The 26120-nt window shown below is 39.8% G+C and overlaps 1 protein-coding gene across 1 annotated transcript in view; it reads left to right on the forward strand.

Moving 5' to 3' along the window:
• RBPJL (recombination signal binding protein for immunoglobulin kappa J region like) overlaps positions 1-10150 on the forward strand; it is a 31745-nt gene extending 21595 nt beyond the window's left edge. The window contains exons 7-11 of the mRNA XM_034413775.2: positions 979-1091; positions 1891-2031; positions 6042-6197; positions 7115-7218; positions 9729-10150. Of these exons, the coding sequence (XP_034269666.2) occupies positions 979-1091; positions 1891-2031; positions 6042-6197; positions 7115-7218; positions 9729-10002 (788 nt within the window). The 3' untranslated portion in view covers positions 10003-10150. The remainder of the gene's footprint in view (positions 1-978; positions 1092-1890; positions 2032-6041; positions 6198-7114; positions 7219-9728) is intronic.
• The last annotated feature ends 15970 nt before the right edge of the window (positions 10151-26120 follow it).

Raw genomic sequence — 26120 nt, forward strand, 5'->3', positions numbered from 1 at the left:
GCAGAGGTTTAATCATTCATGCTGGAGCCTAACTGCAAATCTGTTTACCCAATTGCTTAATGACATTTTGACCTTGAGTGGTTTAATGACTATCAAAATGGAGAAAGGCTGAATAAACTTTGATACTGAAGTGAAAGTATACATTATGATTCTACGAGATTGGGTTTAAACCTCCAATAAGCTTTGGAGACAGGTGATTTAGTGTATCACATTAACATCTGAAATAGATGTCAGTTTTGTAAAAGGAATGGATGTAACATTGTTACCAATACTAGGAATAGGGACATATATCGTGTTTCCCTGAAAATAAGACCCTGTCAAGTGCTTGGCCTTATTTTCAGGAATGTCTTATTATTTTGGGGCGCGTGGAGCAAGATGGGGCTCCTCTTGTCGTCTTACCTGATTTCCAGCTCTGTCTCCCTAACCCTAATCAGAGGAAATGGCGGGGACCAACTGCGCATGCATTTAAATATTTTGGGGGAGGGCTTATTTTCAGGGAAACCCGGTAGTATATAAGTGAAGTCATGAAAGTCAAGAGATGTCACCACATGGTCATCGAAGCCATCTTGCCTTTTTTGATCTCCCTTGCAGATGTCCTTGATTGTGAAGTTGCTCTTCTATTTCTGGAAATGCGATTATCATATTGTTTAAATAACCTTTCCAGAGAAGGCAATTATCAGGCTGGAGTATGCTGGCTGGGAGTTCTAGGATTTATATTCCAATACATCTGGAGGGTATTGCTTTCACTAAACAATGCTTGTTAGCAGCTTGATGGCCAGTTGATATCTTTTTTTTAATAAGAACTTACATAGATTAGTGTAATAGATGGGACCAAAATCACATTATATTTCAAGCAGCATTTTTAAAACCCACCTTGTCATTCAATACAGTGCTGTGGTTAAGTCCAGTTCTTGCTCCTTGTCATCACCTTTAAGCTTTCTCTCCCTTTGTTTTCTCTCCTTTCCTTTTGTTATGCAGATGAGTTCTGTTCTCAATCCCAGGGCGGGTTTCCACTGCGGGAAGTCTACATTCGGTATGGTTCCAGAGTACGGCTTATCTGTACAACTACTGGGCTAGCACTGCCTCCTCTGGTAAGGTTTTAATAATAACTTGGAAGAAAAAAAACCACTTGCAGAAGTAACATTTTGGAATAGTCTGTAACTTTACAATAGTATTCTTGGTGCTTGCAATCATCATCTTCTCTCTTCATCCTATACCTACACAAAAGTTATATAGTGACTACATAAAACAGAGATATTCATCAGCCGTAATATTAGAGGATTGCTGCAGACTAATAGAGAAGCAGAAGTATCCACAACAAATGTAAAAAGATGTGGTTGTGCAATTCAGTTCCAAATGGTGTTGTGTGGAAGGGGCCCACCTCTAAGTCCCTAAAGAGTGAGGTTCCATAGGGCTTGCCTGTGTTCCTGTTCTTATTTAACATCTACATGAAGTTGTTGGGTGAAGTCATCCAATGGCACATATTTAGGTAATATCAATATATTGTTATACATGTTCAAATACAATTGGTTGATGAGTGATATCATCAAGGTGCTTTCTCAGCATCTAATGGAAAGAACAGGCTCAGGCTTAATTTGGCAAGACTGAGTGACTATAGGTTTGGGAACCTCCCACAGCTGGTGCACAATTTTTTGGGGGGAGAACTCTTGGTTGTAAGTTCCCATTCAAAGAGTAGATAGTAGTCGTGGTTGGAGGGCTTTGCATCAGTCCCGACTACAATCCTTGGACGACCCTACTTTGCATAGCTTGCCATTTTTGTTCCTATTCTGTCCTCTGAAGCATAGTTTTAAAAATCTGAACTCAACTGCAAAGGTCAAATGGTTTTTTTTGTTCTCTTTTGAACTTTTGTTATGTCTATTTATTCTTGAGATCATTCGCAAAGTTGCTAAGCAATCGGTAATGTTGGATGTGGATGAACCAGTTTCCCAGTTGCATAAATGTGCATTCCAGTTTCATGGGAGTGATAGGATGTACCTCTGTCTCTCGACAGAGAACGTAATCCAGTACCAGGTAATGTGGATGCGGTTGTCTTCCAGTAACCAACCTATCTTGGAATTAAATATAATGCAGGTAGCCACAAAGTTTGAAGTTGTTCAAGGTGTTTGAGTATAAATAAGGATGTTCTTGCTTGTAGTCAGAGGAAGAAATCCAATCAACAAATGAGAAGTGAAAGCAAATATGAGCAAATAAGTCCTCCCCCCTCCCCATCCTCCTTAATCTTCAAGAATAAACAAATCTTTTGAGCTGTTAAAACTTCTGGGAGTGCACAGGCTCCATATATAGTTTAGACCTCTAGAGAACTAGTGTTAGATACCTGTGAAATTTACCTCCTATCCATAGAGGCAGGGGTGAATTGCTACTGGTTCGGGCCGGTTCTCCCGAACTGGTAATAACAAATGTGACTGGTTCATGGAACTGGTAGTAAAAATGCTTTAAAAAGTAAAAAAAAAAGTTCTGAAGATGGTGCGGCACAGCTGATCATCTGATTTTTTTTTTTATTTTTTTAAAGCATTTTTTTACTACCTATTCGGGCAATAGGTAGTAAAAAAAATGCTTTAAAAAAGTAAAAAAAAAGTTCCAACAATCAGCTGTGACAATCAGCTGTGCCCCGTGATCCTTGGAACTTTTTTTTTACTTTTTAAAGCATTTTTTACTACCTATTGGGGGAAGTCCATTTTTGCTCCCAGAAGGCTTCCCTGAGGCCAAAAACAGGGAGTGAGGGGGTGCTGAGAAAGGAAGGAAGGAAGGAAGGAAGGAAGGAAGGAAGGAAGGAAGGAGAAGAAAGAAAGAAAAAAAGAAAGAAAGAAAGAAAGAAAGAAAGAAAGAAAGAAAGAAAGAAAGAAAGAAAGAGGGAGGGAGGGAAGAAAGAAATAGAACAAAAGAAAGAAAAAGAAAGGGAGGGAGGGAGGGAGGGAAAAAGGAGAGGAAGGAAGGACCACAAACCTGGCATTAGACGCAGCTTCAGGTGATACCTTGAAAGAGCACAGCAATCAATCCAGGGCTGGAAGGGACCTGGAAGTCATCTAGTCCAAGCCCCTACTCCAGCAGGACATTGTTAAAGTGAGTTTCTGTCTTTTGATCCCCCAGTCACATGACTACATAGCCACACCTACCCAGTCACATGACCCCCCCCAAAAGCCACGCTCACAGAACCGGTAGGAAAAAAATTTAGATTTCACCACTGCATAGAGGATATAGAGAATGACCATGATGAACATTGTTACTCTTCCCTTCGTGTGTTCAGTATATGCAGAAGACTATCTGAATAGACCATGCTTTTGTGGGGAAAAAGACTTCCCTTTTTCCCCACAAAAATTAGGACTTATCAGAAGGAAAAGTGCATGATTATATATCACCATATTAATTGGACACAACTGAAGAATTACAGATGGCTATTTTCATTGCCCCCTGAGCACACTGAAATAATTGCCAAAGCTTGACTAAAGATTTATCTGAATTGGATGTGATTACAGTTTCCCATGGTCATAAGGCCACTTCAGCAACGTAGAAATGGGGAAATTAATTGGGGAGATACTAAAAAAAAAGCCCTTGCTCTTTTTTGTTGCAAGGTAAAAATACTGAAATGGAAAGTTGAAAGTTTATGCGACCTGTATAATTCCACTGTTTTAACCATTCAAGCATTTCATTATTTCACTAACATCATTCTATCAAACATTAGTAGAAAATGGCAACTACCATACCAATCAGGCTTTAGGCTTACCCAATCTGCCATTCACAATAACTGGACTACGGGATCTCTAGCTAGCATGGAAATTGGTATAGTCAGTGCTGTCTTAGTTGCCTTAGTTAAGTGATGTTCAAACTTTGCCATTTTAACTCCCAAAATTCCCAGTGGGCATGCTGAAGTCTATACATTTTAAAGTTGCCAAGTTTGAAAAGGATTGCCTTAATTCCACTCCTTAGCTCTAAGTAGAAAGAATCTTCTTTCAAAGTAAAACAGGCTGGCTCCATTTCTATTGCACTTTAATCAAGACTTTGCTGGCTTTTAAATAATGTTATTATTACTTTGGATTGTTTTAAATATTTATTTATTTATTTTATTTATTTTTATTAAATTTGTATACCGCCCTACTCCCGAAGGACTCAGGGCGGTGAACAGCCATAAAATAAAACATGTAAATACAAAATTTAAAATAGAGATAAAACTAATTAAATAAATTTGGCTGAGACATTTTAAAACCCCAATAAATTAAAACCAAATTTAAAATTCCATTTAAAAGAGGAAAAGTTTAGGTCAGGCCAGCTTGATGGAATAAAAACGTCTTAAGCGCGCGACGGAAGGTACGCAGATCCGGAATCCTCCGTATCTCCGGGGGGAGCTCGTTCCAGATCGTAGGTGCCCCCACAGAGAAGGCTCTCCCCCTGGGGGCCGCCAGTCGACATTGTTTGGCCGACGGCACCCGGAGGAGCCCCTCTCTATGGGAGCGTACTGGTCGGTGGGAGGCTATTGGTGGCAGCAGGCGGTCCCGTAAATAGCCAGGTCCTAAGCCATGGAGCGCTTTGAAGGTGATAACCAAGACCTTGAAGCGCACTCGGAAGACCACCGGGAGCCAGTGCAGCTCGCGCAGGAGAGGCGTTACATGGGAGCTCCACGTTGCTCCCATCACCACCCGCGCGGCCGCACTCTGCGCCAGTTGGAGCCTCCGAGTGCTCCTCAAGGGGAGCCCCATGTAGAGAGCGTTACAATAGTCCAGACGGGAGGTGACGAGGGCATGAGTGACCGTGCGTAACGAGTCCCGATCCAGAAAGGGACGCAACTGGCGAATCAGGCGGACCTGATGAAAAATCCTCCCGGTCACGGCCGTCAAGTGCTCTTCTAAAGACAGCCGTGAATCCAGGAGGACACCCAAGTTGCGAACCCTCTCAGTGGGGGCTAATGCTTCGCCCCCAATAGTCAGCGATGGCACCAGCTGACTATATCGGGACGTCGGAAACCACAGCCACTCGGTCTTGGATGGGTTGAGCCTGAGCCTGTTCCTCCCCATCCAGATCCGTACGGCCTCCAGGCACCGGGACATCACTTCAAGGGCATCGTTGGGGTGGTCTGGGGTGGAGATGTACAGCTGGGTGTCGTCAGCGTACTGATGGTACTCCACCCCGAAACCACGGATGATCTCACCCAGCGGCTTCACATAAATGTTGAACAGAAGGGGCGAGAGGACCGATCCTTGTGGCACCCCACATATAAGGGGCCTCGGGGTCGACCTCTGCCCCCCTGTCAACACAGACTGCGACCGGTCGGAGAGAAAGGAGGAGAACCACCGTAATATGGTGCCTCCCACCCCCAACTCTTCCAACCAGTGCAGCATGATACCATGGTTGATGGTATCAAAAGCCACTGAGAGATCTAATAGGACCAGGACAGAGGAACAACCTCTGTCCCGAGCCCTCCAGAGATCATCCACCAATGCGACCAATGCTGTTTCCGTGCTGTACCCAGGCCTGAAACCCGACTGGAACGGATCTAGATACGTCGTTTCATCCAGGTACCGGGGAAGCTGTCGTGCAACCACACTCTCAACAACCTTCGCCACAAAGCGAAGGTTGGAGACTGGACGATAGTTAGCTAATGTTGCCGGGTCCAGGGAAGGCTTCTTGAGGAGAGGTCTCACCACCGCCTCCTTCAAGGCGGCGGGAAAGACACCCTCACCCAATGAAGCATTTATAATCCCCTGGAGCCAGCCTCGCGTCACCTCCCGGGAAGCCAGCACTAACCAGGAGGGGCACGGGTCCAACAAACATGTGGTCGCATTCAGTCTACCCAGAATCCTGTCCACGTCCTCAGGGGTCACAGAATCAAACTCATCCCAGATAACATTCTCAGGACCTGCCCCCGTCATCCCCGCTGGATCTACCCAGTCAGATTTTATCTACTGGTATCTATCTCTCCGCTTTGTATTTGTGATGATTTTGTAGAATAATTGCATTTCAGTAGACAGAAAAGTGATTTATAATCACATTGATGAATATATTCAAAGATGATATTTATTGCTGTGCAGGCATCTCCCTGTCCCAAAGAAATAAACCGAGAATTGCTGAATGACAGTTCCTGTTGGACCATCATTGGGACAGAGGCTGTGGAATACTCATTCAGCCTCAACCCAACCAGCATCCAGAATCCATTGGGTCCTGTCCCTCTTATAACAACCTTGGAGGTACATAGAGGTTTTTTTTCCCCCATGCTCTTTTGCCTTGCTGCTTTGTGCAAAAAAATCAGGGGACAAAGCATTGGCTATTTCATCTTAATAACTTTATCTCCAGCCCTAACAACAAAAACCTGAAGATTCATTCAGTTTCCTTGAAATGGCAATAAAAGATTGTGCGGAGTGTATTAAATTATTCTTTACTTCTGCAACCATCTCTACAAACAGCTTAGATAGAACATTCTGTTTTCACTGAATCAGAAACTGGCAATTGGTATGAATTAATTAATATAGAATGCACAAGGCTAACATGGAGCTCCTTGTGGAACAGAAAGCAGCAACTGAAGTGCGGCTGCAGCAAAATATGTTTATTTATGAGATTAAAATGAAGGATTACGTTGGTGCCTTGTGTTCTTCCATATCTTGGAGGCATTCAGATGCGAGGCATAAAAGTAATCATAACCTGAGGGTTTTTTCTGTTCTCTTAATGCAGTTTGGAAACTACATTATATGAACCATATCAAAGTCTTTTGTTTTCCCATTTAAATTATTTATTTAGTACTGTGACTTCTATAAGCATCAATACATTTTAACCCCCCCACCCCAAGCATGGCTCAGATATATCAGAAAACTGGGAAACCACATTTCTCCAGGTATTCAACGCTCAGCCCTAGATTTAATGGATAGTGTTTATGACAACAGGTGTTACAGTTCCATAATCTCTGGAGAGCTTTAAATTTTCAGCCCATTGACATTACAGAAGTTATAGACTTCTGTGCAAAGCCAAAAAGCCTTCCAGGTCAAAATATGAGTATCTTTGCTTTAAAATCCACAGAGGTGCAAAATTAGGACAAAGTGCTGGGAGGAAAGGCTATATTGTACTTTCATGATAAGATGGATGATCCTATGCTTGGGTTTGTTTTCCACAGCTGACTGGTGGAGGGGATGTGGCAATGCTGGAAGTCCAAGGCAACTATTTCCATGCAAACATGAAAATTTGGTTTGGAGATGTGGAAGCAGAGACTATGTACAGGTAAAGCAAATACAGACTGTCCTGAAACCACAGCATCAGAGGTGGGTTTCAGCAGGTTCTGACCAGTTCTGGAGAACCGGTAGCAGAAATTTTGAGTAGTTTGGAGAACCAGTAAATACCACCTCTGACTGGTCCTGCTCCCATCTATTATCTGCCTCCCGAGTCCCAGCTGACTGGGAGGAAATGGGGATTTTGCAGTAACCTTTCCCTGGAGTGGGGAGGGAATGGAGATTTTACAGTATCCTTCCTCTGCCACGCCCACCAAGCCACCCCCACAGAACCGGTAGTAAAAAAATTTGAAACCCAGCACTGCACAGCATGATCAGTTGGGCAAGTCTCCCGGCCACTATTCTTTGCACAACTTCCAAAAGCATCTCTTCCAGAGAAATCAGGAGTGAGTGAAAGGGATCGGTGCAATATTGGTTGTTGTGTTTAGTAATTCATTTATTTTTTTACTTATACCAGTATTAGAAGGCAGCACCTTCTAAAATCTCAAGTTCCCTGTGCCTGACAAAGAGATAACTAAATCACACAGCAGCAGCAATGTAATTTGCATGGTTTCTATGAAAAGAAGACAAACACTCCCTTTCTGATAAGTTTGGAAACAGGGTCCCAAAATCTCCAATTTTTATTTCATGTATATAATGTCAGGCATCTTGTGGCTGATACCAGATCTATCACATGGGTAGGGATTTAAATAAATTTATTGCCAAAACTATAAAAGCTACAAAGAAAAATTCCATTCACTGCAAAGTAGAAAACCCAAGCCTTCTTTCTCGTAAAATCAACATTTCAACAATATGCCTCTTTCTCTTGGCTGTACAATACAAACAGCTCAAGGTCTCTTACTTCTTATGGAAGAAAGATTAATGGAAAGCTACTATAATGAATAAGTCTAGGGTTCAAATTGTTTGCTTCTAGGTGTAGCACACTGCACAAAGTCACGAACATAATGCAGAAAAGATACTGTTCAAAATCAGACAATGAAATCCTGCATACTATGCTAACCAAACCAAACCAAACCAAACACCAAAGGCTTACTTAATGCAGCATCCTTCTTTTCACATTGCTCAACCAGGTACCAATTGGAAACCCATATTCAAGAAATAAGTAGAGCCTTGGTAGTACAGTGGTCTAAAGCACCCTGTTATTAAGACCAGCTGCCTGCAATTACTGCAGGTTCGAATCTCGCCAAGGCTCAAGGTTGACTCAGCCTTCCATCCTTTCTAAGGTAGGTAAATTGAGGACCCAGTTGTGGGGGCAATAAGCTGACTTTGTATAAATATACAAAAGGATGAAGGCTATTGCTTAACGCATTGTAAGCCGCCCTGAGTCTCCGGAGAAGGGCGGCATATAAATCAAATTTAAAAAAAAAAGTAGAAGACTTTCTTTTTGCCACAAGAGGTATATATGAAGCCATGGCTTGTGGAAATGTTCCACAGCTAAGCAGCTAAGCAAATAGATGTCCCAGTTTGGTGCTGCGTTTGGATGCCCTGTTTACAAAATAGTCCTGGAAAGCTGGCCTGTGTAGAGCTGCAAAGAGGGAGAGCAGCTGCCATTCTGCTTTGCCTGTGCAAGTTCCACAGATAAAAAGGAAGTACGTTTTGAAAGAGCACTGAAACCCACACTCTCCACTTTTTTATTTACACAAACCTATTGATTACAATTTAACTGCTTGAAAAATCTAGAGAGACTATCCTGGGACGGGAGGGGGGAGGAGAAAAGGCACATGTTATGGATATGTATATAAATCAGTGGTGGGTTTCTACCGGTTCGCCCCAGTAGTGGTGGCGGTGGGAGCAGGGGTGAAATGCTCCCAGTTTGGATCAGATCACCCGATATGGTAGCAATGGCGGCGGGTGGTTTGGAGAACTGGTAGCAAAAATCCCTGCACCCCCCACCATGCTCAGCTGAGTCGCACGATCATCAGAGGCTCTTTTTTTTTTTTTTTACTTTTAAAAGCATTTTTTCTACAACCTCTTCCGACGAAAAAATGCTTTTAAAAGTAAAACAAAAAGCCTCTGATGATCGCGCAGCTCTGCTGGGATCCTCAGAGGCTTTTCAAAGCATTTTTTTTCTGCAACCTCTTGGCCGAAGAGATGACAAAAATAATGCTTTGAAAAGTCTCTGACGATCCCAGCTGAGTTGCCTGATCGCCAGAGGCTTTTCAAAGCATTAGAAAAAATACTTTGAAAAGTTAAAAAAAAAAAGTTGGCCACGCCCATCCAGTCACATTACCCCCCCCACCAAGCCACGCCCACAGAACTGGTAGTAACACATTTACATTTCACCCCTGGGTGGGAGGCTCCACCGACCCACCCGGACGTCAATCCAGATGCTCTGGAGAAGCGCCACGAGTGAAGGAAGCGCGCACACACAAGCGCGCTCACAGTTCCGAACCGGTAGCGCAGGTAAGTGGAACCCACTACTGATATAAATATGTGTGCATGCACACACCCAAACCCATAAATGAATTTTGTTTTGTTTTGTTTTGTTTTGTGTTTGTTTAGGAATTCCAAGTCGTTAGTGTGTGTTGTTCCTGATATCTCTGCATTCAGCCCTGATTGGAGATGGTTGAGATACCCAATCACTGTCCCCCTTCTGCTACTAAGGAACGATGGTCTGATTTATTCCAGTATATTCAGCTTCACGTATACACCAGAACAGAGTTTTCTGTGTGGCCAACCCCTCCTGCCAGAGATGGTGCAGGATTCTGACACCTTGCTCAATACCATCCATCAAGAATTCACTAAGACAAATTATCACCTTTTCATGCAAAGTTAGAACGGGAGCTGTATGGTCACCATTGTTTGGCTAGAGCAGAAATTGTGGTAAATACGTGGTTTTTTATAAAATTATGGAATGTGGTTTTTCTAAAATAGGATCATATGAACATTTTATTTTTAAATCGTGTTCTGTACACATATTAAAGCATACAGCTCTGTGCTTCAACACAAGAAGGCCGGGAATTACTTAGTAGCAATGCATTGCTTTAGTAGGGAACAAGATTGCTGGTTTTTTATTCCCTATTTGGCATCTTAAAGAGTATGATTCTCAGTAGAATATACTATTAATATATATTATACAATTCTGTGTATATTTAATATAATTGTAACTGCATCAGCATAGGCAGAGGAACTCATGTTGCATATTTATCAACTATCCACTAAAACTCAGCAACAGCAAGCAATTCTAATGCTCATGTCACAGTGATAGTTTTTAATGTAAATGTGAGAGTTGGTAAAAGGGTGCATTCAGGCATTTGCAAGGCTGGAGATAAAAATATCAGAACTGTTGTCACAACTGCTTTTTTTTTAACTTCTTTATTTTATTTGCTTGTGTGGTTTTATTCATTGGAGATTTTAAAAAAGAATATTTGTTGGAGGGTTGTATTAGAAGACCTCCAAGGTCCCTTCCAACTCTCTTATTCCAAAAAGAGCCATGATGGCGCAGTGGTTTGAATGTAGTATCGCAGGCTAATTCTGCCAACTGCCAGGAGTTTGATTCTGACTGACTCAAGCTTTCCATCCTTCCTGAGGTCAGTAAAATGAGGAGCCAGATTGTTGGGGACAATATGCTGATTCTGTGAACCGCTTAGAGAATGCTGTAAAGTACTATGAAGTGGTATATAAGTCTAAGTGCTATTGCTATTCTGTTAGTCTGTTGGGCAGTTGAAGGGAATTATAGTTAGATCAGTTTCTGCTGTAGAAAATGTATTCCTCTTCACCTCCCTTTGGTTTTCAGAGCACTTCTAAACCAATGAAGGTCAAATGAGCATGTGAAGTGGTTACATAGTTACATAAATCAGATGATACAAAACACATCAAAGAAATCTCGTTTAAAGCAGAGGACATCCCCCATTTATGTACTTTCAAGAAGATACACAATTGTCTGTGGGAGGAATATCTTTAGATACTTTTTGCTTCAAACAAAAGTCTCCCCCACCCCAACTATTCGGTTGATATTTAACAGTCGCTGAGACACCAGCTCCTCACTTTAAGGGCTGAGAATGAACCTCCAGGAACCTCTACTGTAGAACCACTTTCCCATAGTTGTCAAATATCTGAAACGCACCATTTTATACAAGGTGGCATTTTCCCAGAGAAATAGATCGCTCTTTGGGATTGTTGCTTCAAAGAGCTGCCCTCACACACTTAAGTTCTCCGGTTTCAGTTGTCAAAATGGGCAAGCTGTCTGTCTCCAGTTCAGTTCTTAACCAACATCGATTTTTGTCTATCCTAGCTTTAAGGAAATAGTAATGTCTGAAAGTGGAAGAAAATAGTGTGCTAGTGGGCCTTTTACAAGTGTTCAGGGATTTTTAAAAAGATTTATACCCCCTTTTAGATAGAGCTGTGAGTCCAATTGCCAATTAATTTTAAGCAAGCAATGCAATCCTGAAAGCTATCGGAGGAGAGAGAGAGAGAGAGAGAGGCAGTAAAGTTTGACGTCTTCTTGCAAGAGGCAGTAGAAAAGGAGGAGGGCAGATTAAACAATATTCCATTCATCAGTCCACCTAAAGAAGGCCCTTCATTGAACCACCACTATGCAGTCTCCTTCATATACAGTATAAATGTGTGCACAGTTCTTTATTAATAAGTTTCTAGCAAGTTTCAAAGGATTTGGGGAAGCATATGCAATGTCCCTTACACAATGTTGGCTTAAAGATTTATTCTGAATGATGAATACAGCACCAACGAGGCAATCCAACATTCTAAGAAATGTTGTTTTAGCATCCAGTGCCAACTTAGAAGAGAACCTGTTGCCAAAACGGTACTGACTTTTCTAATTGTGATGAACTCTTGAAAGCTTATAAAAGAGATGGGTGGAACAGACCGCAGGCTAGTGACTGTCAGTTTCCTAAAAGAGCCAAGTGAGCCGTGCCAACAAGAAGCCTTATTTTATTTTTATGGCCATTTGAAATCCTGTGGTTGATGTGCTTCAGATTAGCACAGCAATAATTTAATGCCTGTAGTTTCTAAGACTGGGCTCTCATCCATATTGTTTTATGTTAACACAGGTACTTCTACAGTATCAAAGATTCAGTTCATTTATTTATTATCTAAATAATAAAGCTAATCTCATTAACAGGTGACCCACCTTTGACACACCAAAGTACTTCTAGTCATTCACAGATTACTGTTGCAGCCCAGTTCAGTGCCCAACCAATTCTAAATAGACTTTTACAAGCCAAGGTGTACTTTATTTTCATATACAGCATTATATTATTATTCATTCCCAAGTCTGGAGCAGTAAACCTACATCTCCCTATGTTACCCTCACAACAATCTTATAAATACCAGTGAGAGTCAGGAGACTCTCCACAGTATTGCCATTTTAATATGTTAGGCCCATGATGGCGAACCTAGGGCATGCGAGTCATATTGGTGGGCACATGAGCTCAGCTCTGGCGTGCATGCACATGCCAGCCAGCTGATTTTCAGGCCTTCTGGGCCCACCAGAAGTAGGGAAACAGGCTGTTTCCAGCCTCTGGAGGGCCTGGGGTGGTGGCAAAGGCCCATTTTTCACTCTTCCCCAGGCTCCTAGAAAGGCTCTGGAGCCTGGGGAGAGCAAAAAATGGGCCTTCTGGTCCCATCGGAAGTTGGCAAATTGGCCGTTTCTGGCCTCCGGAGGGCCTCTGGGGGGGAAGACTGTTTTCGCCCTCCCCAGGATCCTAGAAAGGCTCTGGAGCCTGGGGAGGGTGAAAAACAGGCCCACAGTGCCATCACGTGCCAAAAGCGGAGGGAGTGTGGAGGGTCGTGCGCGCATACGGGTGGGTGGAGCGCATAGAATTATGGGTGTGGGCATGCACATGCGTGACCCACCGCGCTCCCACCACTTTTGGAATGTGATGGCAAAAAGGTTAGCCATCGCTGTTTTAGGCTAACATTATCCAAATAGGATGAGACTGCCACATCTAGAATTCTCATGTGTGAAGAAATCCAGGGATTCTACCATATCTGGATGACACAAGGTTAGGAAAAATAGCTCTGAGCTATTTGCTCAGAGTGCAAATAATTTGGTCTTGAACCCATGTGGGTTTCATTGGTTATGTCTTTCAACCATTTGAAATCAAAATTAATTTATTGTATACTTGTTTACTTAAATAAGTGCCAAATGCAATTTTCACCAAATTATGAGCCTTCACCAAAGCTGGTGCACTATCATGTCGATCACTGTCAAAAAGGAGAAACCTGTGCCATGAATTGTCATTATGTGGAGGGCATTAAGTTGGATGAAGTTGACTAAAATTAAACTGCATTGTGGTTTACCGTACTATATGAATCAGCTGTAGTTATCCTAATTTCCCTGGCTTATGTGTTTGTGTTTTGTTTTCCTCGATGCATCCCTTAAAAAATGTAATGTATATTCAGAAAAGCATCTAGAATTTCTCTTGGATGAATGATGTTTAATGTAAAAGATAAGATATTGGAAATGGATATTTAGAGGTATTATACAGAGAGTCCCTTGGCTATTTTGAAACTGTTTTATTTTCTTTTGAATTGTTTTATAGATTCAACCAATTGCCTGTTATTGAACAAATGTTGACTTGGTAAATCATGGCTCTATGTGATGTGCAAACTAGACATTGATGGAGCTGTGTTGACCTTCAAAGTGTGGTCTCTATCTCAGAATCTGGCCCTTGTAATGCTTTTGAGTATTAGAGCCCATCTGGTCTAGTGGTTAAGACACCAGGCTAGAAAGCAGGAGAGTTCTAGTGCCACCTTAGCCATGAAAGCCAACTGAATGACCTTGGGCTAGTTACTCTCTTTCAGTCACTTTCTCTTATTGGGTATTGTTGTTGTGGAAAAATAGGAGAGGAAGGGTGTTGGATATGTTTGCTACCTTGTGTTACGTGTAAAATAATAAAGACAGGAAATAAATAAATAAATAAATAAATAAATAATAAATAAATAGCTGCTCTTCATTACATTACATTGTGAACAGAGGTTTGCAAAAGTCTGAACTGTCTTCTTATACATCCTCATCAGTGATGGGTTTCAAAAAAATTTAGTACCAGTTCTGTGGGTGTGGCTTGGTAGGCATGGCATGGCTTGGTGGGCGTGGCAGAGGAAGGATACTGTAAAATCTCTATTCCCACCCCAATCCAGGGGAAGGATAGTGCAAAATCCCCATTTCCTCCCAATCAGCTGGGACTTGGGAGGCAGAGAATAGATGAGGGCAGGGCCAGTCAGAATTTTTACCACCGGTTCTCCAAACTACTCAAAATTTCCACTACCGTTTCTCCAGAACTGGTCAGAACCTGCTGAAACCCACCTCTGATCCTCATCCATATCAAACTAAAAGTGGTTTATGAATGCAAAACAGCTATTATACATTTGAAACAGATTACTCTGATAATGTTCGAAACATTTTGACTTTGAAACTGAGTTATTTCTAACATGAAGTGATTCTAAAATAACAGCCTGTTTCAAGCTCAGAATAGCTATTTCGTACTCCAAAACAACTGTTTCAAACTTGAAGGGCTTTCTGAATTTGACATTATTTACATTCAAAACATTTTGTATATTATTGGTTCCAAGCATTTAAAATCAATTACAATGTACACTACATGCAGTTTTGTACTTCTGATAGTGCCTTTTACAAGAGGCAGTCTTATGCCTTGCAAGACCATATTTGACTCCATCTTACAAAATATTTGTGGGATGGTTATTTAAGTAAGTTATTTTTTCTCCTATCTTCACATGATATAATAATCAGTCTAAGGAATCTTGACACACCAAACACAATTCTTGAAGGAAAGCATCTCCCACAGTTTGGCAGGACATTTCTTGGAGACTTTTCCCTCTCCTACATGATAAATTCCATTTTTAGTGGAAGCAAACTGCAAACAAAAAGTCCATTCTGTTGCTTGCCTCTCCTCAATGCCCACGTGATCTATTGGTTTGTTCAGGGACAAATACATTGCAGGGTAAAATACTCCAGAGGATGTTGAAGGGTGGAGAGCCCCTTGGGCATTGTCCATGAATAGTGCAATATATAGACTTGGCCTGATTTTTGGGACACATAAAAAGTAATTTATTGCCCAGTTTTAAGGAAAAGGACAGAGACGGATGGAGTAGAAGGGCAATGGATACATGGATTTAGATTAATTGAAATGTCTTTGAATATTAGTAGCTCGGATTGGTAGTTATGTTGTTGGTTTGAGCGCCGAGCTTGGCGATTTGGTTGCAAACATTTCATCACCATTCGAGGAGACATCTTCAGTGCGCTTTGGAAGATGTCTCCTCGAATGGGGACGAAACGGATTTAGATCAAGCCTATTTCCTCTTTGTGGTGAATATTTTGGCAGAGACCTGAAGTATAGTTGGCTTTCTGGGCAAGAAAATTAGGTAGCCACATCATGCAAGAAAACCCACATGTTCTACCATTTGTCTTTCTGCAGTACAGTCTCTGAGGAACAGCAGTGAAATATCACAGGATAAAATGACATATCAATGGGGAATATTGGCATGCCAGCCATTGGACTGCAGATATGGGTGGCTTCCCATCAGATGCCCTTTCTTTGCTTATCTTGCTCTGCATTCCGACCATTACCTGAGGTTTGTTTCATGGGCAAAAGGAGTAGTGCTTTTTTCATGTTGGCACGGATTTTCCTGAATGCGCTTTCTAGAATAGTTACATAGCAAAAGGGGAACATTTTCTACTTTAAAGAGGCGTTTAGAAAAGGCTGCAGTAACTGAAATTTTCATTCCTGTATTTCTTTTTTATTATTATTATTATTATTATTATTATTATTATTATTATTATTATTATTATTATTATTATTATTATTATTATTATTATTAGTCCTGTACCCATGCAGGATTTTGATGCTATTTATATAATTTTATGATCTTGAATTATGTCTTGTGCACTTGTATTTATATTCCTAGGCTGAAGAAAAAAAAGCAAAAATATCAAACATGAATCATACTCACCCACACATTTCAAGACCACATGAAGTGTTAATACCATTTCATAAGGCCTTGGAATTCTGCATCCAGTTCTGGTCGCCACGGTGCAAAAAAGATATTGAGACTCCAGAAAGACTGCAGAGAAGAGCAACAAAGATGATTAGGGGACTGGAGGCTAAAACATATGAAGAATGGTTGCAGGAACTGGGTATGTCTCATTTAATGAAAAGTAGGATTAGGGGTGATATGATAGCCCTGTTCCAAAATCTTAGGGTTGCCACAAAGAAGCGGAAGTCAAGCTATTCTCCAAAGCACCTGAAGGCAGGACAAGAAGCAATGGATGGAAACTAATCAAGGAGAGACACAATCTAGAACTAAGAAGAAATTTCCTGACAGTTAGGACAATTAAGCAGGGGAACAAGTTGCCTCCAGAAGTTGTAAATGCTCCAACACTGGAAGTTTTTAAGAAGAGATTGAACAACCGTTTGTCTGAAATGGTATAGGGTTTCCTGCCTGAGCAGGGGGTTGGACTAGAAGACCTCCAAAGTCCCTTCCAACTCTGTTATTCTATTCTAAACATTTCTACAGACTCATATTATTTTTTAAAAAATAACAAATACCATTTTAACCTCATTTAAGGACTGCCTTGCTAAAGTGGCAGCACGGAAAGGAAGGAGTTAGCCCTCTATATAGATCTTTTCTTTAAAAATGATAGGCAACTCTTCTATGGCCAGTGGTTATATACTTTTCAATGTGTTTTGATGGTGATGTTTCAACATTCCCATAATCTTTCCAGAAACCATCAAATATTGGTATACTAGTATTTATCGTTCAAAAGTATAAAAGTTTCTTCAAACAATTGACTCTAATGCTGTGGTCAGCTAAAATCAATATTTACTGATGGGGAACGTAGATGCTATGGGAAAATTAGGTTCAAAGAATGCTTCAGGACTAAATCTTTGGAGAATAACTGGTTGAGATCAAAGCAATATGCAAGAATAGCAAAATATTCAATAAATATATCCTTCTTTTTCTCTTTTTTTTTCCAGTCATCACCTTAGATAAAACATAACTGCTGATACATCAGATTTAATATTAGTGTGATGAAATTTTTCTGAAGCAGGTTTTGATAGAGAATTTTATTGGCACACCATTCTCTATAAAATAGATTATAGCCTGCTTACCTGTACTGTTTGCTGCATGAAGTTCACCAACAGCAAGGCATGCTTATAAAATAATTAAATTTTCGTTTATGGATCCAGATATATTAGAAATTCAGAAGACATTTTCCTCCGTCAACTGAGGACAAGTTGCTTAACTGAATGCCGTGTCCACATGTGTAAGCATCTACATATAATAACCTAACCCTAACTATGTTCAAATTGCACTGATAATGGGGCTTACAACTTAGCATTTCTTTCCAGTTCTTTCCAAATCACTTGGGTGGCATTTTCAGCCAGGGTTAGATTTGCTGGGAAGAGATGTTTTTGGAGTAATTGATTTGAAAATATTGGAGTCAGTGAGGCTCCGTGATGGCCACAAGAAAATGGTACAGCATTACTTAGCCTGGCATTCTCCCACTATATACAGTTCTAACCCATGGAATTCCTAATTCCATTAGGTGAAAATTAATATATCTGGACAGCAAACAGTTGGGGGTAACTGAAATGTACATACTTAGCAATGTTAGGGAGTTTTAATCCATGGGAAAATTTCAACATGGGCACAGATGTAATTGTAAGAAACTGTAACCACATACCCATACATGGGCCTACATGTCAAGAAAAGAAATTAGGAGTACAATTCTTGCCCATTAATATAAATGGGTAAGAAAGGCTATTTTTGGTGAGAGATTGCCAAAGTTGAATACATAATGGAGGGAAGGGTCTTGCAAACCAATCTAGTTAAATCTACGACCAGCCCTATTGTTAAAGCAAGCCATAAATGGATTGTTCAAAGGGAATGCAATATTGTCCCAAGAAGGATCCTGCTCATTTGTTTACGCATAGGAATGGAAACAATTGACTCCAATGTAACATTTTTCTACACACCTATGTTAGGGTTTGACTTCTCCTGCTCTGGTTGATGCACCACGTCTTGGTTTCACAACCTGGCCCACCCAGAAGGATTGAGGACAATTCCAATGACTGATGATTGTGCATCACAAAATGACAGAGTAGAACTCCTTTCCATGAAAAAAGATGGCATCCCAATGCATATGGATTTGTTTCATCCAAAGTTTCTGAAACTCCATGTTGCCAGTTAGCAAAATATAGGATGGACACCTGCTTTGCAGGTTCTGCACAAGAATTCAATATTATAGCTTCTAACAGAGCTGTTATTAAAATACCGTCCAAGTATTGCTAGATCCCATTATATGCTGACTGATCACAGCATTTGCAATCCAAAATATTTTGAAGATAATAGATAATTTTTTTACCTAGAGACTGTATCAGTTTGAATTCTGAAAAGCTCTTTATTCTCCTTGGAAAGCATTAAGTCACTAAAATGCTTCAGAATATGCCCTTTCAGTTTTTTATCAGTGAATTATCAGTGAGAATTATCTTCTCCTTCCATAGGAATGTGCAGCCAAACCTTGATGCTTCTGATTTGATGGATGAAGGCCACCTTCTACATTTAAGTACATTTTATAGTTCATGCAGAAGGAGGTGGCATTTTGCCTCACAATTTAAGGGACTGACATAACCAATATTTCTTCATTGATTTCAAAACTGTTGGAAAGGATGATCAGGGAGGCAAAACTTAATGGATTAAGCAAATGTGCTGCAATTTAAATCATATGGGAAAATGGGAAAATCGGCGTCTTCTTTTGGGTTGGAAAATAACTCAAGTGGATCACCCAATCCTACCTGTCTCGTGACAAAATGAATTTAATTCTTCTGTCAATCGGTCAGGAATGCCAGTAATCATTATAAGTCCCGATCTTTCCTGTGATATTATTTTTCATCAACAAAAATGAATTGATTTTTGCCTTGCCTTGCCTTTCTCTAGTTTATGCATTTTGCTTCTCCAAAAAAGAGGATTGGCATTGCCAACAGAAAAATGTGAAGGTTTATTTGCAAAATCAGTTTCCAGTACAGACATTTCTTATTTGATATCTTTGCTTAAATCAAAAACCTTCTTGGTCACAACCAATATACTGGATTAACAGATTTTAGTTTGGGCTTGAATGGAAAATAATAATAATAAAAAATAGATGCCAACAAAGCAGGATCTCTCCCTCCCATTTGCCATATGTATTTTATTTTGCTTTTTGCTTGGAGAGGAACAATAATATACTTCTCTGGCATATCACAATGAAACAAATGCTAAGGCTGATTAATGAAAAGAAAATGTTGGAGTTTGAGTAACAGTGGGTGCAACCACTGACTAACCATGGATTTCTCAAGAAGCCAACATTTCATTTTGACATTATTTATTTAGATTAACATTCCACAGTATTTCTACATCTTAGTATGGAGAACAATATCTGCCTGTTTTGTCCTTAGCTGTTCTGGTTTTAAAATAGTATTTTCCATCTTTGACCAAATTAACTTTGGTATATGAAGTATCTACTAGCTCATTCATAATCATACTGTCAAGGGCTGGCATCCGCCAAACTCTTATTAACTGACTAAGACTAAGGCTTATTAACCCCCTCCTCCATTCCCTAGTCACTACAAGTGGTCATTTGGGTTTAGGCCACCAGCAAAGCTATGGTTTAAAGGGAGGCAACTGCCCATATAACACCTGACCCAAAGTTTGCAAACTGCCATCACAGCACTGTGTCAGTTCCTTCAATACACAGCTATACTAGTCTTCTAGAAGACTATGACATTTATTATAAAAACAAATTTATTATAAAAACAAATGTTCTATAGGTGGCACCTACCACAGGCGCGGATTTCTAAAATGTTTCCCAGTACATCTTCACTCTGCTGGAAATGTAAAGCACAAAAAGGGACATACTACCACATGTGGTGGTCATGTCCCAAAGCTAAACAATTCTGGATCAATATTAAAACGCAATTGGAACAAATAACAACTCAAAAAGTACCATTAAAACCGGAAACATACTTATTAGGAATACCTACACGTAAATATGAAAAAGAAATAATATATTTAATAACATATATCTTGACTGCATCAAGAATCACATATGCACAAAATTGGAAATAAGAAGAAGTCCCAACTCATGATAGAATAGTATCTAAAATTATGGAATGTGCTGAGATGGATAGACTCACCAAGGAAATTCAAGGAAAGGAAGAATCTGAATATTATCTGGTCTGGCAAAGGTGGTATCAATGGTTAGAAGAAGAAAAAAGAAAAATCAAATAAAAGGAAGATCTCAAAAGAGTAAAATAAATTTCTATATCAAATGAAATTTAATAAAGAAATACCAGATATCGACTTCCGGTTTGCTGCTGGCCGCCGCCAGATGTTCCTTCGGGATCGTCAGCTTCCATTGCCTGTTAGAGCCGCCTTCACAGCGGAATGGCGGCTCGATAAAACTCCGTTTCCATGAGGAAACGGAGATAGAGCCGGCAGGGGTGGGTAGAACTCTCTGCATAGTCCCAAAAGTTTTTCTTTTACTTTTGGGATGGAGCGGATGAGATGCCCCATATCCCCAGCCGCTGCTCCGGGCTTTGGGAGACCTCTGCTAATGCAGAGCCAGGCGTCAAAAGCAAGCCTGCGAATTTAACAGATTATTCAAAGAAAATGTGAGCTGGACCTGTAATACTGAATCGCAAGTATTTTACTTATCTTTTAAAAAAAACTACTTAAGAGAAAAGAGGAAAGGAAAGGGGGGGAAAAAAGCCTTTTAAAATGGCGTCTGCCGCGGCTGGAGAAGAGGCTGAAAGGGAAAGTCCTTCCGTTTTCTATTATTACAATGTAGCGGAATAAATACCACTGGCTACATTTGCAGACAAAACTTCGCTCCTGTGTTTTTTTCTCTCTTTTTTCTCCCTGGAGACTTGACATTGTTCTTGATTGGAAAGAAGTCTTTTTTCTTGTTTTTTTTTTTTCTTTTAACAAAGCTTGCCTGGGCGGAAACATGGCACTGAGACTCATAAAGTCAGACAAACAAGTAGTGGGGGGGGGATTCCCCCACTAACAATTTAAAGGAACAAGTTTTAACTCTCCAGTCTCAGAAACCTGATTTCAATATAATAGAATTTCTCTTGGAGGAGATTGAAAGAAGGGATGAGATTGTGAATCAGCATCTTGAAAAATTTAAGCAGGAAATTAAAGAAATGGTGAAATCTAAGTTTGATTTTTTGGAGCGAAAAATTTTAAAAGTGGTTAATGGTTTTTCAGAATTTATGATACAGTTGGATACAAATATTAATTTACTAGAGTCTAAAATGGAAGAAACTCAAGATAAATTGGACAATAGAATCCAAAAAATTGAAAATGATTTGATAAACACTCAGGATAATAGCTCAGAAGAAAAACCTAAAATGGAGGCTGATCAAAAGTTTGGTAACGTAGAAAATCTGCAACAGAGGATTGAAAGAGAAGTTCTAATGGTACAATATAATTTTACAGAATATGCGATAAGACTGAGAGGTTTGCAGGAAAATAACAGAGATGATTTAAGGAAAATATCTTCTGAAATTCTAGCTGGGATTTTAAAGGTTCAACCTGAGGACGTGTTTTGTAGGATTGACAGAGTTTACAGAATAAATTCCTGGATTGCCAAGCAAAGGCAAGTGCCTAGAGATGTGGTGATTTATTTTACAGATAAAGAAATTAGGAATAATATTGTGCAAAATTCCTTCAATTCTAATTTGCAATTGTATGGAAGAAAGATTTGGATTTACAAAGAACTCCCACCTAAGATATTAACGGAAAGGAAGAAATTTGGTTTTCTGGTGGCTGAGTTAAAAAAGAGAAATATCCCATTTAGGTGGGACGCCCCAGTTGGTATCATATTGAGATATCAAGGAGAAAGATACCCAGCTAAATACTGTTGAAAGAGCGGAAGAATTTTATCAAAATAGGTTGAAAATGAACTTAACATCTTCAGGTATAATACAGGATAAGCAGAAGGAGCTGGAAATAAAGGGAAAATATCGAATTACAGAGACTGTACCAGATAAATTGCCTTTGGATTTTTCGGATACCCCAGCTGGATTATCTACAAATTTGAGAGAAGTGGCATCTGACTTTAACGTGATGACTTATCAAGTCAAGGACAAGCATGGAAACCAATTAGGGGATATACAAGGGATAAAAAAGAAACATGAGACACAAAAACAAAACCAACAAGACCAATCTACAAAGCAGAATGAAAACCGATTAGTTGATACACAATCTGTAGAAAGGAAACCAGGATCGAAATCAAACCCACAAAAAGAAAAGAAAAAAAGAAATAGGTTGCATCAAAATAGAAATTTCTAAATCAAGCAACAGTGAAGCCAGTGACTTTAAAAAATGAATGAGTATGTGAAAATATAGAGGAGGCGACGTATTGGTCAATATTATCCTGAGGATAGTGACAGATCTCTGCACTGCCGTAATCTTGGGATGTGAAAAGAGCCTTAAACTGATGGATTTGAATTATCCACTTTGGAATTCCTTTTTTGTGCTGATAAATATATTATAATTATCTTGAATCATAAGGCAAGAGAATTATGCTGGGGCAAGCAGAAGATCAGTTGTTACCCACTACGATGATGGGAATCAATAATCCTGATGAAAGCCACAATTATTACTATATGGAATATAATTATAATGTCACTCGGGTGGTTGTTTTTACTTTTATACATATAAGAGGATATTTACTACTGATGGGGGCGGATATGATTGAAGATTTTGAATAAACTGTTGCATCAGCAAGCTATGTTACCCTATTATGGATGATGGTCCTAACAATCCAGTGGAAAGACTTTCAAGAAGATATTATATGGACTATAAATTTAAAGTCATTGTCTTTTCCTTTTTATCTAGATATAATGGAATATATATACATATATTTTTAAGTAGCGTGGGCAGTGAATCAAAGATATTAAGAATTGTTGTGTATGGTAATTTTGCAGGACAGTGGGTGAATAAGCTAGTTAGCAGACTGATTAGTTTAAGAAAAGGGATTTTTAAGTGATATATTTAGGGGAGTGGAGGAAATGGATAGAGTGGAATAAATGTTAAATTAGATTTTATGGGGAAGGCCGCTTTGAAATGTTATAGTAATACATACAGAAGATTAAATGTTAAAGTAGGATTTATTGTATAGTTTTAAAGCGGAAGGTGGTTTTGATTTGATTTGTTGTAATAATATATAGATATAAGTTTGGGAGAAGAAAAAAAAGGGCAGATTACTGCCAAATTGGGAGTTATAATACTATTATGCTAAATTAGAAGTTATTTTACAATGTTATAGTATAATGTCTTTTTTTTTTCTTTCTTTCTTTCTTGAAATGTATGGATAAAGGGGGATGTTATAATATTAATAATATTTTTAGTAAGTAAAGGTCAGTATTTAGAGGAGGGAGTAAGTAATCTGTTATGAATTAGGTTTTTTGTTACGAAGAAGTCACAGGGGGGGATGGGTGGGGAGGGGGGGTTAGGGACGAGGAGGGGGAGGGAAAAAAAGGGGGGGGAATTTGTATTTGAAAACTTTTTCAATAAAAAAAAAAAGAAATACCAGATATCAATAAAATAATATCATTATATAAGGTGAGAGAAAGAATATATATTGAAGAATATAGGTTATTGATATTGTAATAATTCAGACATTAAATTTAGATGTCATTAAGATGATGCTTGTTGTATATTGTTTTACTTGTATTTATAAATGTATTTTGTGGTTTCTTAAATTAATAAAAGTTTACAAATTTAAAAAAAAACAAATGTTCATAAACCTGTATGTTTTAAAAGGAGAGAGTATTGTCAAGTGATTTAAAATAGGCTAAAACCTCCATCTTGGGTACCCACTCCTTCATCCAAGCCCACCCTGTACCTGAAAGCAATCGGGCATGGCTTTTCCAGCCAGTTCTTAATGTTGAATGGAAAAGAAAACAAAGCTAGAAGAATCTACCAATTGCTTTAGATAAATTCTCAGAGTGAAGCTGTGGACAAGAAGTGGACAAGGCCACTCATAAACCTCATTACTGAACCTGATTTGAGTTTAGCCATCAAGGCAGTGAAAATATTTTTATGATAACTCAAGATTGGAGGGACACACATTAATGCAGCTGAAATGGCATGTGAGAATGACCTTGGGAGACAGAAAGAAGAGTGCAGACTGGACAACTGGCATGTAAAAGATATCTCAAGGCACAGGAGGGGGCATGGGAAATGTTTCAGAAATGACCCTCCCTAGTTTTCCAGAGAGTGAAAGGAAAGGAGGGGAGAGATACTTTCTGTTCTGTCCCCCTTCCCCACACAGGCAAACACACAACCAGGCACGCCTGCCAAGTTTTTATTAAGCAATCAGACTAGAAACCCTTGCAGATAAGAGTTTTGGCAGTAAACTGCGTAATGCCTGCCAAGTCAGTTTTCACTCACAGTAAGCAAGAGAGAGTTTATCCTCAATCCGGTTGAGTAGCAAAAAGTAATCCATGAAGCAAGAGTTAGCCAAGGTCCAATCCAAATATGTACAAGCCAGATTCCAGGTAACGCGATGTGACTCTCAGGTTTTTAACTTTGACTGTCACAAAGCCTGAAGAGCAATCACACCCACTTTTATTCCTTGTGGAGTGTGGCTCAGTGACTCAGCTCAATCTCTGGCCCTCCCACACCTCTTTTGTTGCTGCGCACACTTCTCCCTCCGACGCTGCCTGGGATCAAGCCAGGATTCATCATCCTTGCTGATGATGAACAACAACATCTGTTGTTGTTCCGATATGCTTTCCTCCTGGCATATCCCAGGCTGTTCCTCTTGGCCTTCGGATGGAACCTGAGGCATTGCCAGAGAGGAGGGTCCTGGAGAGGGAGGCCTTGTCAGTTCCTCCCATCACCTTCTGAATCCTCTTCCTCTGTTAGGACAGGCTCTGGAGTCGGGGTCACAACACTTTCAGTCTTGCAAGATTCTGCTAATGTAATCTTACAATAAAGAGAAAGTTAACACTCATGGATATAGTTCTTGTCTGGGTTACCTTTTATGGCTCACAGCAACCATAAAATGTTTCCTTCAGTTAACTTTTCTGCTCTTGGAACTAAAGTTGCAGTATCCACACATTCCACTCTATTGTGCATCTGGCTGAGTTTTATACTCTAATTATAACTGTGGTGTATCAATAAAGAACTGTTTTAAGAAATGCGGGTTAAGGCAGGGCCAGATATCCTTTCACTATTAGCATTAGACTATCTTATCAGTACTCTGTACTCTTATCAAATAAAATATTGTTCCCCTTCCATTCTTTTCCAACTGCCAGGTCCAAACTTTATTTCTTCTTTGTAAGTATGAAAATGAAAATGCACATGGTGATATCTTATCAAATAAATAGTTATTATCATTATAGCAAGAACATATTCTGCCCTGTCCAGGGGTGGGTTCTACTTACCTTTACTACCAGTTTGCAATGGGAATGTGCGCACTTCTGCGCATTCACAGAAGCTTCTGCGCATGTGCAAATCATCAATTATGGTGTTTGGGCGGGTGGGCGGAGCCTCCCACCACTTTTATTACTGAAAAAGAACCAGACAGAACCGGGAACAACCCATCACTGGCCCTGCCTTATTTTGGATCCTTATTTCAGGTCCTTATAGTTACTATACTGTACATGTGTCGATTAACATGTATTCCTATTCAATGGATTTTTACAGTTTTAGAATGTTGTATATATTTTGTGCCTCTGATGAATACTTTATTTTAAATGCTTGTGTTGTTTGTAATTGCTGTCAAGTGGATTTCTTGGGGAAGGCTATCTTGCATATCAGTTTTATTACCAGGGCTCCAATGACTCTAATTTAATATTTATTGTTGCTGACCTATCTCAACCTTTTCTCAAATACTGGTATAGCTTAAGTTACAGCAAT

The sequence above is a fragment of the Pantherophis guttatus genome, chromosome 3 (assembly GCF_059756535.1).
Source record: "Pantherophis guttatus breed Tessera chromosome 3, ASM5975653v1, whole genome shotgun sequence".
Taxonomy (NCBI): domain Eukaryota; kingdom Metazoa; phylum Chordata; class Lepidosauria; order Squamata; family Colubridae; genus Pantherophis; species Pantherophis guttatus.